Here is a 19,098-nt window from a genome sequence, read left to right as displayed (position 1 = left end):
AGCTGAAATCAAACTCTTATTAAGCTAGGGATTGATTTAAATTAGGATGAATTTTTTTTACCTTCTAAGTCAGGACTGTGTAAATTTTGCCTTGAAAAGGAGGCTGGGGAAGGTGGGGGAGTATATGAATCCTAATTTTCTACAGAGCTGATTGTCTGCCTGCGTTTTTAAATCATAGCCCAACTCAGGGGCCAGGACAACTCAGTTATATGGGGGAAAAAATGCTAAGACTCTCCTTATTTAATCAGCATGAAGGCATCAGCTAACAACTAATATTTTAAGTTGTAAATGGAAATACAGACCATCAGAAAAGAAAGCGGAACTGAAGCTGTGTGAAGGAACAGTAGCAGGTATGCAAACTGGGCTTTTGAGATTTTTGTGCCATTATAGTCAATGTTGTGGACATCCTGGCAAAAATCTTAAATAATGCAAACTCTGGGTATGAAGCATCTGAAATTCGTCCTGAAGAGATTCGTCTGATAATACTGTCAACATTTAAGTTCTCATAGGCCAGGGAAAAAAGGGATTTAGCTTCGAAGTCCAGAGGGAATTAAGTTTCAATCTTAAAATTCACAAAGTCTGCCTTTGAGAGGTATTTATGTTTTCCTGCCCAAGGTGCCACGACGTTCTTGAGTGTGAAAACCAGAATCTTTCCCACCTGTAGATGGGTTCTCTGGAGAGAGTGATGGATGAGGAAGAGCCTGGGAATTTGGTGGCTCAAATCAGCTGGCGATTGGATTGTCGTTGAGGTGATTCACGGAGCGTTAGTTTTCTGCTCTCCTTCCAGGTGACAGTGTTCCTGCGGGAAGGAAGGGGAGAGGGGAAGCTGGTGTGATGGAGAGGACCAGCATCCGTGTGCGCGGAGTCCCCCTGCCCAGGCCGAGTCCCCCGGGGATAGACTTAGGGGACACCGCGCCCCCCGGGAAGGTCCGGCCGACGGCGACCTCCACGGCCCCGCAGGGGACCCTACCTCCCCAACTGGGCGCCGGGGCGCTCTGGGAAAGGAGGGTGACCGCGGTCCCCCCACCCCACCCCCGGGCCAGGCCCCTCTTTTCCACCGACGAGCTGGAGTATTCGACGCCCCGGCAGCTCGGGGAAGGAAGCGGGACAGCGGGAGAGCGGGGTGGGCTGGCGCGCCCCTGCCCCGCGGCGTGCGCTCAGGGGCCCTGCGCGCGTAGAGCACCCCGGCGCCCGCAGGTGCCCCGCGGGGCGAGGAGAAGGCTGCGGGCCTGGGCGCGGGCGGGGGGCGCGGCAGGGCAGCGCAGGGCCGGGGCGCGCCCGCCCGCCCGGCAGCCGCCGCTCACCTGCCCGCGGGGGCGGGGCGGGGCGCGGCGCCGGGGCGCGCCCGCCTCCCGCCTCCCGCCTCCCGCCTCCCGCCTCCCGCCTCCCGCCTCCCGCCCGGGGAGGAAGCGGAGGGGCGCGGTGTAAACAGAGCGGCGGCCGTGATGTCAGCCGGTCACATGGAGCCTCTTATGGCTCGGGATGGCTCTCGGCGGGCGGGCAGCTGCGGCAGCTGCTGCTGTGGCTCGGGCGGCGGCGGCGCGGCGGCGGCAGAGGGGGCTCCGGGGTCGGACCGTCGGCTCTCCCTGCGCTCTCCGCACCGCGGCTTAAATGATGTATTTTGTGATCGCAGCGATGAAAGGTGAGCCGGGAGCCCCGCCGGGGCCGGGTGGGCTGGCTGCTCGGGGGCGGGAGGAGGGCGCGCAGGGGGAGGGGTGGGCGCGCCTGCCCGAGCGCACGTACCGCCCGGGGCTGGGCGCGGGAGCCCCGCCAGGGCCTCCGGGGCCTCGGCGGCGGCGCCACCTGAGCCGGGCCGCGGGCCCCGCCTGCGTCCTGGAGGGGGCGAGGGCGCGCGGGCTGGACCCCTCGCCCGCCCCCTCCGGCTGCTGTCAGCCGCCCGGGTCCGCCCGGCACCCCGCGGGGCTCTCGGAACAAAGTTTGCAGGGAGTCGCGGCGCTCCCGGGAGGCGGGGGCGGCCGGGGAGCTGGGGGAGGCCGGGGGGCGCACCCCGGACAGCTCCGGCCTACGCGGGGAGGCGCAGCGGCCGGGCCGGGCCGGGCCGGGCGGTGCGCGCGCGCCGACGCGAGGTCATCCCCGGGGGCCGGTCAGCGCCCCGGGCCGTGCGCCCTGCCCCCCTCCCCCCGCCCTCCGGCGGCGGCCGCAGGCCCCGAGCGCCCGGCCCCGTCCGGCTCCGCGTCCCGCCGCGGCTACTTCTGAAAGCGCCCGGGCCCGGGCTCTGGGGCTCTCGGGCTCTCGGGCTCTCGGAGCGCGCCGGGACTCCCGGGGCCGCCGCCCGCAGCCGCAGCCGCAGCGCCCCCCGCCCCGCCCCGCCCCGCCCCCCCGCCGGGATACTTGGGGCCGCGGAGGGACGCGGGGAGGCCTCCTGCCCGCAGGAGCCTCGGCGGCGGTGGGAGTGCGGCGGCGGCGAGGGCCCACGCGCGCGGGTGGGTCGCGCCCCGGGTCCCCCCGCCCGGCCCTCCGCCCGCCTCGGGCTGCTGGGGAGGGCGGGCGGGGGGCCGACTCGAGGTCTTCCCAGGGGAGCGGAGAGAGGCCGAGGCAAGTCAGGGAAGTTTGTCGTGGGCGAGCCAAAGTTGGGAGGTGTGCAGGAAGTCGCCGGTGCGGCCCGGAGCTGGCGGGCCACGCTCCTCGGACTCCCGCGGGCAGCCCCGGAGAAGCTCGTCTGGCCCGCGCGCCCGCAGGTGCCCCCCGGAGGTGGTGGGCGCGAGCGGCCGCGGGAGCCGGAGCCGGAGCGGGAGCCGGAGCCGGAGCCGGAGCGGGAGCCGGAGCCGGAGCCGGAGCGGGAGCGGGAGCGGGAGCGGGCTTCGAGCCCCCGGAGCCTGCGGCGCGCCGGGCGCCCCTCGTGCGCAGCAGGTTTGCAGCCCCAGAGCGACCTGCGGCGCTGCCGGTCCGCGCGGGCGCCGGGGGCTCCGAGGGCCGCTGGGGAGCCCGAGGCTTGGCTGCAGCCCGCGATGAGGGACCCCACTGCGGGGTGCGAGCTGCGTTTACTTTCGGTTCACCGAGCTTTGCCTTTCCCCACGAGAGCTTGGGTGGCATCTCTTGTATCAATCATTAACAGGCCGAAACGTGCTGGACGCTCGGATGAGCTGCTTGAGACCGAATCTTTCTCTACGACGTACCCACGGGCAAACGTTTTCTGTCTTCCCCTCGTGGCTTTCGGAAAACGGGATTCAATCATTTTTAGAATAAGCGACTGATGGAGGGGGAAAACCTCCTTGTGATGCACGTTCTTAAAGCACTTAACATCCTTCTGTAAGGAAAAAAAATGTTTTTTCCTACAGACTATTTTTTTTTTTTTTGGTAAAAGAAATCTATGCTCCCCTCTTCCCCTCAAAAAACTTTTATGCTATTTCCTGCGTTTTATTAATCCTGCAAGAGTAAAACGACTCAAATAGCCTTTGTAGTCAAAGGCTTTTTTTACCTTTTTACCCCCCTTTAAGTTATAAAATAGGTTTTGCTACTTGGAAGATGTCAATGCCACTCTTTTATCCATTTTACGTAATATGATTTGTGTTGATTGGGGGGAAAGGTGAAAATCTAAAACTGTTTCCCCCAATAAACAGTAACCACCAAACAATAAGGAAAATATATTTTAATGCTTTAATCTAATGTTGATGCTTCCCAGTACGTAGGATTTTGCTTTTGTAGCTCTAGCACAAAGTTAGGTACTATCCCTTACTAATAGAGTCATGAGAATCACACAAACACCAACATCCCCCAAAAGCTGTAGCCCACACATTTGTCTTGGAGTGACCTCTGGCTGCCATTAGATAATAGATTCATAGTAATGTGCTTTGAGAAAAGTAGCTCAGAAGTACTGGCAATGCAGCTTTTCTATAAGCATGAGAGAGAGAGAGAGAGAGAGAGAGAAAGAGAATGCATCTGGACAATTAGAATATTTCATTTCCAATATCATAACATCCTGTGTTTTAATGGGATTATCTCGCTTTGGTGCAAATTTAAACTGAAGAAAAATAGTTTGTGGGAAAATGAGGAATGCTGTAAATGTTTCCATATCAGATTTAAGGGGAAAAAAACTGGCCCAGAATCATATTAAATACTTCCCTACTGCCTCTTATTTTTAATAGTTAAATTGGTTCCATATGTAAGAGAGTTTGTATAATTAGATTTTTCATGCAAAACAGAAATACTCTTTATAATATAGCTTTTTCGTACACGTATGCATGTGGATGGGGGAGGAGGGAACAAGCGACCATAAAAGAGAAACATTCTCTTTGTTGGCTGATTACTTATGTTTTTTAAACATCATTAAATCAGGCCTTTTGAACTCACCAAAGAAGAAAATCCTTCCTCTGCGTTAGTTGTCAAATAAGTTTAGGCTTAAAGTGGTTTCATGCTTAGAAGTAATAAATCTTCATTTAAGCAACTCTAGTCTCATCCTTCAGTTTTGTTTTTGTTTAATTAACAACAAAATTCCGATACCATTTGGATTGCTTCTTGGGCAAACAGAGAGAGCCAAGCGATAACATTTATGATCAGGGGAGCACTTGTTCTGCTCATCATAAAAGTGCATTGCCCAAATGTCAGGCGGCAGCCGAGCGCTGAAAGGAAATGCAAGGGCTTCATCAGTTCCCGTAGATTATATGCCCCTTTTTTCATGAGTGCTCAGCCTATGCTCATGTAAATGGAGTTAGAGTGAAGAGAGGCTTACAGAGAATTTCTGTCCCATAATAGATTCTTTCCCCCAGCACAATTCATGTGCAGATGCAAAACCTCACCTTCCTGCTTTGAAAAATACTTTATGTGTTGGTGATTGGTAGTATTTCCAACTCGCATAAATTTGATTTTATACTTTTGAAAAATTTGGCCTTTCTTTTTTACCCAGTGAAATGTGAATTTTATCCCTGGTCTTATTTCAAGCACCCCGTCCATGGTGTCCGTGAGCAGGGATATTTGTCCCATTTTTGTGACCTTTGGTAGATAGGATTGGGAGAAGGGTGATGGCTGGATCTTGAAAGGAGAAAACCCAAAGGGCTGTGCCACCAGACAGAGTTCATCGGGCAAGGAGGGGTCAGTTCTTTTAAAGACAAAGAGGATCTCTGAATCCATCTGTCCATGGGAGGAGAGGGGGAGCTCAGACCCTCTGTGAAGTAGAGAATATTTTTAAAGCACCATTTTCTTGAGTAGCTCCTTAAATTTATAAATTTGAATCACATCACGTGAAATGCAAAGCAGCACCCTACTCGAATAGACCACTTTGCCCTCAATTTGCATTGAGTACCATATAGTTTCTTTGATGCTGCCCAGTTATAAAATAATACAGTTTCTAAATGGAAGTAGTTTGATAGATGGACGGATGGACAGACTGACGGATGGATGGATAGATAGAATGAATATGATTTATATCTTAGAGGTTATTTTATAACTAGTAGATAAATTAGTAAATATATGTTAATAGTTCTCACTACACTCCTTTTTCTCTCACCTTTCCCTTCCAGCCAAATGAATCACAATGAAATGGATGAGATCAGCAAGTAGATAATTGCAAAGTACCTGCAATAGCACCCAGCCACTTTGTAATTTGCTCAGGGGCCTCTAAGAAAATAATATTTACAAATGACCATTTACAAGGAGGAAAAGTTACTAGAGGGAGGGATAGATCGATCTGCAGAGGTAGAGTTGGAGTTCAGTTTTCTTAAAATTCCCTTAAATTATTTTAGTCATCAATAAAACACATTACATGGAACAAATCTAAATACTTCGTCATGGAAGTGTTCTCTGATGCGTTCTAAATATTCATAGTGCTTATTAGTAAGAAATCAAGGCTGCTTTAATCTACATATTTCATATTTAGTAAGTATTAAAACCATAATTAGACTCTCAGAATCAGCAGCTACACCATGTGTGTGTTTCTCTGCTTTAAGAAAAAGAAAAAAAGATAATTTGGAAAGATCCACCAATGACAACAAAACAAGTATGAATTGACATTTGACGTTATCTCAAAGACCATGTTATGGGGAACGGAGAAGTTTCCTCTCTCCCCTTCTAGATCCTCCGCTGAGGATACCTCCCTTCCACCCCAGCCTCTGAGTCATGGACTTAGAGATTCATAGTCAGAGTTTTTTGTATTTGTTAGTATGCATGCTTTTTCCGTAAATTGTCAGAGTAGTATGTCTAGAGATAAGAGATCTAAATAGGCCAATAATAGCATCATATTAGCCCATGGACAAAAATGCAAGAAAGCAGTTGAAAACTTTTATTCCTGGGTTTTCTTTTTAAAGTGATGTTTGTTAGCCCTCATCATACTATAAGGAGGTAATGTGATAATTTTAAAACCTTTGTTCCTGTGAGTATGAAAAGCCATGTCCATCTTATTTCCTAGGTTTGCCAGTGATTTCATTTTTTGATTTTTATTTTATTGCCTCTGAAGTTTACTAGGCATTTCGTAAATACATAGATGGATGAGTTAATCTATATTTGTTTTGTGCTTTATGTTTTACAAACATTCTTATCTCATTTGATCCTCTGTGGAGAGTCACTGATACTCTCATGGGTTTTTGTTGGACAAAAGTGAAGCTCATAGTGGGTATGTGCTGTGTAGCCAAGCTCTTCCAGCTGATAAATAGTGAAGCAAGGACTAGAGCCCTAATTTCTACTATTTTCATGCTGCCTCCCCTGGAGGAAGCTGTGAAAATGTCCCGGATATAACTTTGTCTCTAGTTACTGAAAATTATAACTCTGGCATTTATAAGAGAAAAAAATAGATTCAATTATGTAATGCTTTGCTGAGCCTAATATCTTTAAATTACTATTTAATAAAATCAATTTGGTACAAATGGGGTTATTCTTATTTGCTCATCATTAGCTTTCTTCATCCATGATTTTCATTAAGTCTGCTTGTTAAAAGAGGGTGAAATGTAAGCATTACTTTCCTAAAGAACACAGATTACTATGAAGTGCAGCTAACCTGTATAACCTATCTCCATTATGATAGAATTGAGCTGGTGATTTATCTGTATGTGTTCCACTTATCTTTAGGCAAAGGGAGCATTCACAATTGCATCTTCTAATTTTAATATGCCTTTATGTAGAAAGCTGATGAATCCTTGGGCTTTTCAGTGCTGATCTGGTTGTTTCCATGACACCTAAGGGGCATGATGGTGGATGTACTCTTGAGAAATCTGTTGTCTTTTAGAAAATCACACGAGAGTGAAAGTTTCCAAGTAGATAGATCTGCAAAAGCTCATTTCTTGATGGGTGTTTACTTTTCTGGGGACTGGCTTGAGATGTGTTTGCCTGAAAGCAAATCAACATTATTTCACAGAGTCTTGGGGAGAGAAGAAACCTTAAAAGTCACTTGGATAGATCTCAGACCCTTGAGATAGCACTCAAAAGTCTTATTGGCATTTGGGTCTCCACGGCATTCCTGCCAAATGGCTGTCTGGTTATATACTTGAACACCTCTTATGATGGGAAACTCACTATTGTAGCTTATTCCGTCTTGAATTAGAGAATTCATATATCAAGCATAAATCTCTTCTTTATATTTTTAATCCCTTGATTCTTATCCTTTCTTTTGGGGCTGTGTAGAACATATTTAATCCATCTTTCAAGTGAAAGATTGCAGCTGTTTGAAGACTACCAGTATGAAACACATACAGCTCTAACCTTAATCTTTGCTGTCCCTCTCTACTGACTGCACTGGTTCCTGGCCAGCCTTCCTGCAATCTTGGTCAGCTCTTCCTCAGGCATACTTACTACGTTTGTCTAGAACCTCTGGAAATTTTGTGGCCAAGAGTGGAACCCAAGTACTAGGGTATGATATGATTGACTCAGCACTTAACCTGCCACGAGGTAAAGAGTAAAGATTTTCCAATTTTGTTTTCAATGTTTACAGATACAGAGGCTAGGCTGTGTCTTTCGGCCATCGCATGACCCGTCTGTGTGATACCATTGTCATTTGTGAAAGTGGACTTTCGGCCTATTTAGAAATGCTTTTAGGTGAACTGACGTTGGCTGTTACATATCTAGGAAAATCAGAGATATTCCAAAAATAATTAATGGAACATAAGAAGCATTTATGAGGTGTTTTCCTCCAGTGTACTCTCAGATCTGAGATAAGGCTGCCCTCTAGTGGTTCCTTATTATTTGGGGAAAGCTAAAACCCTTAATGGTGCCAGTGAATTTCCCATCAGGCTAGTGGAGCGGGTCAAAGGTTGAAATTATTTTCTCACTTGCTGTGGGGCATTCTTCATCAGATTCCAAAGTGTAATGCATTGCTTTAAATGGCTCTTAGCAGTGTAACTGTGGTGGAGATAATGAGTCTCAAAAGTTTGCTTGGAAGATAGTAAGGGAAGTTTTGAAGCTGAATCATAAAATTCTGTTTGGCTGCATATTAAATTTTAAAATATAAATGAGACTTGGTTTGTGGAGTAGACAATTATTGTGACTTCTATGGTGATCATTGTAATTTTTTCTTTTAGTTTCAATCGTAATTCTTTCCCCCAGCCCTCAAATAAAATTTAAAAAGAGATTGTCACTTTGATCAGCATTTTCCCTTTTTAAATCTAGAGCTATTTTTTTTTTCCAAAAAAAAGATAAACATTTAGAAAGAAACTATTTTAGCTTTTTTTTTTTTTGGCAATAAAATAATTTTAAACATAGATGCAAACTATTAAGCACTTCATTTAAGAAGACTTATGGTCAGATCATTTGATTCATCTAAGTGTAGGCAGTTTGGCCCAAAATGTAGAGAATATGTTACATAGGTTTTTAGAACACTGTATAGAGTTTACACTTAAAACACTGCACAAAAATAGAAATAAGAATATGTTTCTGTAATTTTTAGGATAAATAGGTAATACAAATGAATTGTAGGCTCAAATTTTGGTGGTGTATCAAGTGTGAAACAATCATAAAACAATCTGATTTCTGTACTGGAATCAGAAAAATAGCTATTGATCCTTAAATGTCATTTAAGGAAATGATGCCTTGCAGAAGAATGAGAATACAGGTTTATATGATTTTTTTCATTGCTCAAGAAGTCAAGGCTTCAGAGCTGGGCTGGAGTAACCAGGATAATAATAATGATAGGTAATCACCAAGATTTTAAAGGATGACAGTGTTCACTTGTTCCTACTGGAAAGGTGAAATTGCATCTTTATGTGAAAAACAAGGAGAGGGGGAGAAAGCAAGGAAAACCTGCTGTTTAAACTTTTCTATCATAGAAATAAGATAGTGGTTCAGAAGTGAAGACTTGTGGTTAAGTTTCAGATCAGTTATTGAAGCAAACCGTTTTTTAAACTACACCACCCAGAAGTGTGATTCTTTCACCACATGACAAATACTCTTTTTCATAGAATGTTATTTTCATTTTTCAGTTGTTGGGGTTCCCCCCCCCATTCTTTATTTGTTTATTTCATGGCAAATCTTGTGCAGAACATGGGGCATAAATAATTTGTTTCAGCAAATACTTATTAATTGCCTACTGTGTGTTAGATTATACAGGTGCCACCTGCATGCTTTTAAAAAGCTGAGACACCTTCCTCCCAGTTGTGTCTCTTAAGCCGTGAATCAGCGTCTCAAAAATCCACTGAGAGATTGGCAGCCACACTTAGCTAGAGAAGGCTGCTTTAAGACAGTTGCTCTTACAGGTTTGCAGCTTCTGTGAACCACATGCCATTTAAAATAAAGGAGAATTTGCGACACACACGATGAAATGTTACTGTAACTAGATAAAGCCAATCATTATACTTATATGTGGACAGGATTTCCCTCCAAATAAGCCATAGGTTAGTTCTAAAATCCTGCCTAAAGTAGTAGTTCTGAAACCTTAGAGTACAACTCCTACCCCAGAGAGTCTGTCCAAAAGGCAGATTCTTAGGTCCCAGCCAGAGAGAGCCTGACTCTGTCAGTTTAATTCTCCTGGCCCAGGAAGGCATGTGTTTAAAAGTGTCTCAGGTGTTTTCGATTCAAATGGTCCTTTCGCTTTGTGAAGCCTTGTCCTCACCTTCCAGAGCTGGGATGGACACCGGGTCCTCTAGCCCTTCAGTGGTTCCTGAATATTATTGATTTTCACAGTCAACTGGGAAACATTTAAAAAATAAACTCCCATGTTCCATCACCACCTGTGTGGATACTGCTTCCGATTGTCTGGGGTGAGACCAAAGAACTTAACTTGTAAAGACTTTTCTTGTAAAAGATCGAGAATCTGGCAAGTTTGGGAAGCATTGCTCTGGTCTTATGCAGTGCAGAGAGTAAAGCTCAGAAAGGTAAATGGTATTAGGATAAGCACAAGCTTTCCTTTAGTCCACCAAATCTCCTTCCAGGATGCAAGAGATGCCCAACATGAGCCATTTCTGCCATTCTTTGGATGTTGTTAACACACTGGAGATACTCTTCTGATTATCTTGGCCCTTCTATACCAGCATGTGGGACAAAGTGAGCATACTCCAAATCTGCTACCCCAAGTGGCCCAAACAGGCAAAACACCCTGAGACTGGTATGGGAGGTGCCAATGATACTTTCCAAACACTGTATGCCTTTTCTGCATAAATCTTCCTGGGGAGCTCTGGCCTTCTGGCATTTAGTGAACCCCGGGGCTGGGTCTTGCCACCATTTTGACCATTCAGTAGGGGTAGACTGGGGATTGTGTGACAGGGGTCAAGGCCAACTCCAGTGGAAACAGTAATGTGTTTTCTATGTTGCTTTTTCCAGCAATAAAGTTTTTAGCACTCTTGCAGCCTCATCAGTGCTTCCTATTTACAAGTGTTTCTCAGATCCTGTGTACCTGGCCACCTGGCAGTTCTCCCCACTTCCAGGCACTGGAGGTAGCTAAATATGAATGAGGCAGATACAACACTGCCTTCAGACAGCTTAGATTTCTAGTCTGGTGAAACAAATAAAAGCAGAACTGCTCTGGTTGATGCAGAGGGAAGCCTACCCCCTTCCTCACCACAACTGCAGATACTCCTCTTTCTTTGGAAAATGGTAGTGTGAAATCTCACTCTTGTGGCAGGTATGATGCTGTGGACTCTAGGAGCCGCAGTGAACACAGTGGGCTTTGTCTCCGGCCTTTGCAAGTATACATCCTGGTGGGAAGAGGTAGAGATAAAACCTAAGTAAACACATAAATGAACTAGATAAGAACAGACAGTGACAACAGGTACGCTAACAGGCAAACAGTGTGATGGCTTAGAAATGTGTATGGCCTCATGGTTGAATGTCTGGGAACACAATCCAAGAATTTTTTCCTATGAATGGTGAATGACTCAAGGGAGCTTAGAGGTCTTCTGGTCCCTTAATTCTCAACCTTATCTGCACAGTAGGCTGTCTAGAGAGTTTTTTAAAGATACTCAAGCCCAGGCTGCACTCTTAGAGGCTCTGATTTTATTGCTTTGAGGTGGGGCTCAAGTATTGTTAATTTTTTAAGCTGCCCATGATTCTGATTTAGAAACCTCTGAAGTCCAACCCCCTTACTTTACACATGAGTCACTTGCCCCCAGTGCAAGGAACCAACATTGGATGGTGGAAACCACCCTGCTTCGTGTGGAGGGGGGCAGATGTGGGTTCTCCTCCCAGATCTAGTACTCAAATAACTGTCAGATTACCTCAGTTGCTTGCTTCCCCCATTTGTTGGATTAGACTTGATAGCCATTGAGGTCTTTTCCATATCTCCCATTTGATGAAATCTTTCTGTTAAAACTGAAAGATGGTCTGGTTTCTTGTTCAAGACTTGGAGGAAACAGATGAACGCCTTCTAGTTTCCTTATCCCCCGTCTCAACCCTTAATTGCTATAGATGCCTCAATCAGCTAGTCAGTTCATTTCAGAAGTGACAATTTAAGGTAGAAAAAGATGATTACTTTTAGCCAACTCTTTAAATAAATTTAAGAACTAGCTTCCATTAATATTAATAATAAATATGCCCAGATTTAGTTCCGGTAAATTACAAAAATACCTTATTTATCAAATTCTCTCCAAGAGCCTTTTCCATTTTTGATGGTTGAGTTAAAACCAAGGAGGTTAGGGGCAGGGAGGTTGCGTAAAAATGGAAACCCTGGAAGAGTCTTGACTATTGCATACCACAGTAATTTTATTCCTTACCAAATATTCCAGGCCAGAAACCCAACAAAATTGAGTTTTTCCTAATGTAATGTTTGCAGTTTATTAGCAATCAGAAACAGTGTATCTCCTATATTGCCAGCGTACAAAGGGAAAATAACAGAACTCCGCTCTATCATGAAAAACAAACTCATTGTACTTCCTCATTAGAGATCCAGTATCTCTAAGAACTTGGGTTTCATTGAAACATTTATTCAGAAAGGTAGCAGTTCATTATAAACCAGGCTGGCGTGATGTAAGCACCTTAACTTTATTTCCTTTTTGTGTGGAATGTCCCAGTAGGTTTTGATAATATTCAGCAGTTCCAGAAGTGATAAAGGAGCTTGAGAAGTAAATCTGATGGGAGCTGGTAAATGAAATTAGAACCGTGTCTTTTTCAATAGAGCATTTTAAAGATGAGCATACTGCCTATTTTGTGTGTATATATCTAAGAAATTGTACACACATCGTATACAAAGCCATATGTTTGCCTCAGACATTAAATTACGAAAAATCATCTTCTAACTTACATTGCATCCCTAATCAGAAGCAAGCAGCTTCTGAAAACGATACTGTTTAATAAAATAATTGGTTTGGGAGAAATCTATTTCAAAAGCAGTATTTCTATCACAAGCAAAATCATGCGGAACAGAAGTGTTTTGTTTCCACCATTGCAGAGAAACAAAGTTGTTTAGGATGAGTTAAGATGTCTCGAAGTTTTGGCCGACTTTCTGAGCCTCCTGCTGCTGTCGCATTCAGAATCTCTTTTAAAGTGGCTTGGAAGTTTCTCTGTGATTTCAATGGCCGCTTAGGGGAAATATTGGCTAAACTACTCATTTTGACTTGTTAAGATGGCTTGAGCGTTTTCAGAATGTTTTCATTTGCTAGAAGTATGTTTTGTGCTCAGGCTTCTCTTGTTGAAGGAGGTTGGTTACCAGCCATCTGATGACGCCTCGGGGTGTTTACAGAAATTGTGGGTGCTGTAGTTATATTTGAGCACAGCCCTCCCCCCCCCCACAAAGATAGTGTGGTAATCAGCAGGAATGGGAAAACATGTATTTAAGGATTGATGCTTGTAAAAGGGGTGCTGTAAAGAAACATGGTTGTTCAGATGTAAGAAATGACTGACAGCTCTCCTTGTAGGCATGCTAGTAACAATAAAGTCTAGAAGTTCAACATCAAAGCGATCACAGCTTACTCCACCAGTGACTTGCACATCAAAGAGGGGAGTGCAAGACAAAGGAAGTGCACTGAGGTATGTTTCTGCCTCATAGCCAGATGCTCAGGGGGAGCTCCCGTAGCTCCTTTCATGAATGCAAAGTGATTTTTTGCAGATCAGCGTCTTCATTTCATAAATGACCGGGAATATATATATATAAAAAAGGCAGGGCAAACGAATGTCATAATTGCTCCCCATCAGTTTAAGTTTGGTTAGGAAAGACTCATTGCCCAAGAAATTGGTCTCTCTGATTTCCTTAAGCAACGAATTCTGTAGCGGTGTGGGCAGCTCTGACTTCACCTAATAGAATACAGGCAATTATTCACAAAATAAGAGAGTACAAATTGGATACATTTCCAGGCGGTTGTTTTGAATTATGCTTGAGAACATAAAACAGACCTAAGTTTGTGGAGTTACCCTCTCTTGTTTGCTTTTTACTTTTTTTTTTTTTTTAAATTAACCTTGTGGGTGGATTTTTGCTGAATCAGGTGTGCATTACTTAACAGGTGTGTGTGATAATGAAATTTGGACCTGTTAAACCGGCTCTTAATTAATCACCAGATCTGTACCTCAGTTTTATAAATCAAATGGCTTCTACTACAAAATCCAAAATGCCAAAAGTAGAACAAGAAGAAGAGTCTAGATGTGACTCCCCACCCCACCACCACACACATTTAATATTAAATTGAAAATAAAACTAACCATGCAAGTATTATGGGTGATTTAAAATAATGTGCCTTTTTTTTTTGCTTGCCTTTGAAATTTGAAGTTCTTTTATAGTTCATCTTCAGTAATTTACTCATTTTTAAATGCTATTGAAAAATAGTAGTGCTCTGTGTAGTCATTAATAAATACAAAGCAGCTCTCTCAAGGCTCTGGGGAGACCTAATAAACACAACTGTGTTACTAATTGATGCTATACAGAGCTGACAAAAGTAGTGCATCGGTAAACAGAAGTTAGAAAGCAAAAAGTTAAAGAACTATAGGGGATTATGTAGACATCAAGGGTTGGAAATTCTAATAAGGCCTCTTTAGGGGAGCGTTAATTTGCATGTGGCTGAATTAGGACACCCAATTATTTCTAAGGACACTACCAAGAGCTCATCTGAAATACCCCTGAAGTAAAAGGTTTGGGAGGGTTGGGTGTTACATAGGATAGAGGGGGGACCGAGCAGGTCGTATTTCCTGCAACTCATGATCGTTTTCCCAGTAGCTTGTTGGAGCAGCTTTCTTTGTTAGGGAGGAAAATGCTGATGAAATCAAGAGTACTGCAATTTCTTTGTTCTATACACACGATTTATGTTGAATTGCCACAATGGAATTTTTTTTTTAAGCAGGGAGGGCAGGAGGGTGGAGACAGAAATAAACCTTTTAAATCTTCTTTATGTGAAGCCCACAAGGACATAAGCACTGAGCAGATTAGAGAGTGGATTTATACTGTTCGTATCCTCTGTGGCAGTGGTCCTCAGCATGGGAACCAGGCACCCCTGGGGGCCCCAAGGCCCTTTGAGGGATTCCTAGAGATAAAAACTATTTGTATAATAACACTGAGATATTATTTGCCCTTTTCACTTTACTGACCATTTGTCATTAATAGCACCAAAGCCTTGGTGGGTAAAACGGGCACATTTGTAGGAATCAAGGCAGGGCCACCAACATGTACAAGTAATCATATTTGTTATTACTCTAGACTTGCTGTTAACAAAACATTGCCAGGTTCATTGGAGAATGTGCTTGATGAAGCAGTAAAAATTATTAAGTGTATTAAGTTTCGACCCTTGAGTACAAGTCTTTTTAATATTCCTTATGACAAAATGGGAAGTACACATAAAGCGCTTCTGCTACATGCTGAAGGAAGATGTTTGTCTCCAGGGATAAGAACTGTGCCGATGTTTGAGTTAATAGCTGAACTAACTGCTTTTGGATGGAATGCCATTTTACTTACCAGAACCACTGACTCTAGCTATTCAAACTTAGGTGTAGGTCATATATTTTCTCAAAAAATGAACCAAGTGAGCCCGTCATTTCAAGAAAAATAGTTGGCAGTGTTTATTGCCAATACATTCAAGCTTTTAGGCAAATAGAATTTTGCAATACTTGTATCCAACACCATGCGTTTGATTGCTTCTCAATATTTAATAACTCTTTTGATGATGTAGGTGGTGATATTAATAAATGTGATTGCCTGATATAATCTCATTGAGTAATGAAATATGTCGACATCTGGAAGAGCTGCATAACTCAGTGAACTAATAGTTTCCAAGTGACCAACACATGGTTAGAAGATTCAGTCAACATACGAGGTATACCAATCTATTTGAATTTAACAGAGTACAAGAGATAATGATAGGGTGTGAAGTTTCATATTCCAACCAACCTTTAAGAAACCACCACTTGGGGAGTTTTGGTATAGTATCAAAGAAGGCTCTCCAGAATTATCTGAGAAGGCTATAAAATACCCCTCCTTTTTCCAGCTACATGTCTGTGCAAAGAAGATTTTCTACACGTACTTCAACCAGAAATACACAACAGATAGAATGCAGAAGCAAATATGAGAATCCACCTGTCTTCCATTAAGCTAGAGATTAAAGACATGGGCAAAAATGTAAATTTTTTTAAAAAGGCATTTTTTCTGAGTAACCATTTTTGGGAAAATAGTATTTTTCATAAAAATACTTTGTGTTAATTAGCCTGTAATGAGCTTATTACTATTATTTTTAAATTATAAGTAAATATTTTTAAATTTTCTCCATTTTAATTTCTTATACAGTCATTATTGATGTGTAACCCATATAAACAAAAGCTCTTTGGGACCTTTAAATATATAAAGGGATCCAGACACTAGACACCAGAAAGTTTAAGAACCAAAGAAAAGGGGGAGGGGGAGCTGGCTCAGTTGGTTAAGCGTCCAACTCTTGATTTAGGTTCAGATCATGATCTCAGCGTTGTGAGATGAAGCCTGCTTAAGATTCTCTCTCCCTCTGCCTCTGCCTCCCTCATCCCTCTCACATGTGCACACTCTGTCTCTTAAAAAAAAAAAAAAAAATTTGAGAATCACTGCCATACAGTTTAGCCTAGGAGATGGAAGATTTCGTGACAAAGCACAAGGTAACAATAGAAAGGGCTTTAAATTTAGGCAAATTTAACAGATAAGCTGTGAATTCTGTATTAAACAAACCCTTTCAAACATGAATTCAAAAACAAATTTCCTAATCTCTATTTTCTTTATAATGTCTTTCCCTTTAATGGCCATGGAAGACTAAAATCATTGCTGATGTTACATTTTCAGAGTTTTTGTTGTTTTCTTTTCTCATACAATAGAGATTTGGCATAAAATTGTGGTTTACAGAGGCTTTACAATTTATCTTTAATCATCTGCAAACTACATTAGCAAAAACTATAGTAAATAACTGCTATTTGTCTTTTCAGTTTGGACTTCTACCGAGGAAAAAATATTTTGTACCATTAGTGTGACTTCCAGAGCTGTTCCAAATCCTGGTTGATGTGAGACTTTTCCACTACTGTGGGCCCTTTGGGGAATTTTATTGTGTATAGTGATGGAAAGAAAACCATCCCAGGTCCTGCCACCACACAAATGAAGGATACCATCACCTGCCTTCCATTGCCCTCCCTTCTCTAGGAGGAAAAAGTTCTGCCCAGGTATCTGTTGGCACTGAGACCATGGCAGGAAGGCTGAGCCCTCGACTAACTTCAGATGTGCTTGGGCAGAATCGGTTCCATTACACTAATTAAATGTATGAAAGTCCAACCTTCCCTGAAATTTCCTGTGAAAAATAATGGGCAGTTGGAAAGCCATGCTGAAATACTTGTTAATTTTATAATCACTTCGTTGGCATCTAGCATATAGGCATTTACATTGTCCTCTGTAGCTGGCCCATCAGCCTCTTTGTTATTATCAAATAAAGGGCACGTAGGTCTTGGTTCCATTTGGTTTTCTATCAACAGGCTGTCAGTTGAATGAGAGCAAATGTGTTTTTGGCACATTCTGTTTTTCCAGGGTCTTGATCCTGACTCCTGTAACTCAGAGAGGAGTTGGTGCCCCTAGAGCCAGATGAGTGTCAGGATATGGGGATATCTCTCTCCTGGCTTGGTTTTAGTAGCCAATTAAAGGTAGAAGCTGAAACACACTCTGTAAATGGAGGTTGTGCAGTGGCCCACTACTAGCCTGGCTATGAGAAAAAGCACCTCATTTCCTCTTGGATCTGCCCAGAATGAGGAGGGCTAAGGGGAGTGAGATGGCCTAGTTTCAGAACAGCTCGAGATGACAATGTGGGGGAAGGACAGGAGTGGAGAGGAAGGAAATGAAGACTGCATCCTCTCTCCTTAGGCTGTTGAAGCTCTAACCTTTGCAAAATGGGTGAGAGAAAGAGCCACATGCCCACTCACAGTGAAAAAGAAAACAAAACTTCCTCCCAATGCCCAAGATAATTATCCTCTTTGAAGTAAAATGGCTCTTTTGAAGGTAGTGCATTTTATTAAATTTCAGGCATTTTCCTGCTAACTGAACTTAAAATAATAAATTTTACACATTAAGTTTGGCATTATTCAGTGGTTTTGACCCAGGCATGGGGAACAATTTAAAAGCCAAAAGGCATTTTTTTTTTCTTGATCTGAGGATGCTTGTTCTGTGAAAACTCATCAGGCTTCCATTTGTGATGCCTGTTTCTGGAGGTATGCTACACTTTCAAAAGCTTACTAAAAGGCTAGGGCATTCTAGAACATTTGGAATATAAATAATACACTCACAGTACCGAAAATATTCTCTAGACTCAAGGCTTTGGAATTTTTCACTGTTGTTTAACACACGTTTTGTTTATTCTCAATTCCTTTGTACCGCCAATTCACAAACATAAAATTGAATCTATGACTTTATGGAAGGGAAACTAAAGGCATTTATATATGTCAGGTATGTATAGAAGTCGTAACTGTGTATCACAGAGGCCTGATAGCAACCTTTATGTTTTCCCTTCCCTCCCTCCCTCTTCCCCCTCCTCCCCGCTCCTCTCTCCCTCTCTCCCTCTCTCCCTCCTTCCTTCCAGCATTGGCTCTAGAATGACCTGTAAGGAAGGTAAGGGGAGAAAGTGAATCAAAAGGCCCTGTGATATTATAGGAATATGAAGTTCATCTAAGACTTAATGCTGCCTGTGCATTCTTTGTGCTAAAGGTTCTGGCCCTCGGTAAGGATGGCCTCAGACAAACAGACTGTTTTCACAGTCCAGCATGCCCCTTTTTAGTGCTCTCCTGGCTTAGCAACCTAGGGCAGAGTCGCCCTCCTTCCACATAAAGACAGAGTAGGGCACCTCTCTCTCCAAGTCTGCCCCCCATTTCCCTCTCTCCTAACTTACCATTTTGGCCCTGTGTCCCCTTCTCTCCTGGCTCTTCCAGGCGACATGACAGAAATGAATAGGAAGGAATGTGGGGCATTTGGCATAGGTGAAAGAACATGTATAGCTTTGGAATTTTCCCCAAATATAAGGTTAAAGTCCCGGAAATGCTCCATACTAGCTGAAGGATCTTGGGGAAGTCACATACCTGTCTAAACCTCAGGGTCATCAATTGTAAAACAATAATCAAATTGTTTGATTGAAATCAATCAAAATTTACTTCATAGGGATTTTAGAAAGTTGGAAGTAACATATAAAAGGTACTTAATACAATCTCTCGGTCATAACAGGTACTTTGGGACACAGTAGACCCTGAATAAGTGTTGTGGTTAAATAATGATATTATCATTATGTTCCTGTGGGGAGTGGTACGTATCATGTACAGAAGTCTGCA

At 43.6% G+C, this 19,098-nt stretch overlaps 1 protein-coding gene across 2 annotated transcripts in view; it reads left to right on the top strand.

Annotated features, from left to right (window-relative positions):
* LOC119866906 (RAR related orphan receptor A) overlaps window positions 1-19,098 on the top strand; it is a 711,488-nt gene that overhangs the window by 610,894 nt on the left and 81,496 nt on the right. Inside the window, exon 1 of one of the 2 annotated variants that reach the window (XM_038580595.1) lies at window positions 1,478-1,642. The exons of the other annotated variant lie outside the window; for it this stretch is intronic. Within the exon in view, the coding sequence (XP_038436523.1) occupies window positions 1,612-1,642 (31 nt within the window). The 5' untranslated portion in view covers window positions 1,478-1,611. Of the gene's footprint in view, window positions 1-1,477; window positions 1,643-19,098 lie in introns of those variants that run through there. 2 annotated transcript variants of the gene reach the window in all.

Source organism: Canis lupus, chromosome 30, assembly GCF_011100685.1.
Source record: "Canis lupus familiaris isolate Mischka breed German Shepherd chromosome 30, alternate assembly UU_Cfam_GSD_1.0, whole genome shotgun sequence".
Classification (NCBI taxonomy): domain Eukaryota; kingdom Metazoa; phylum Chordata; class Mammalia; order Carnivora; family Canidae; genus Canis; species Canis lupus.
This window is presented reverse-complemented; position numbering and strand designations above follow the sequence as displayed.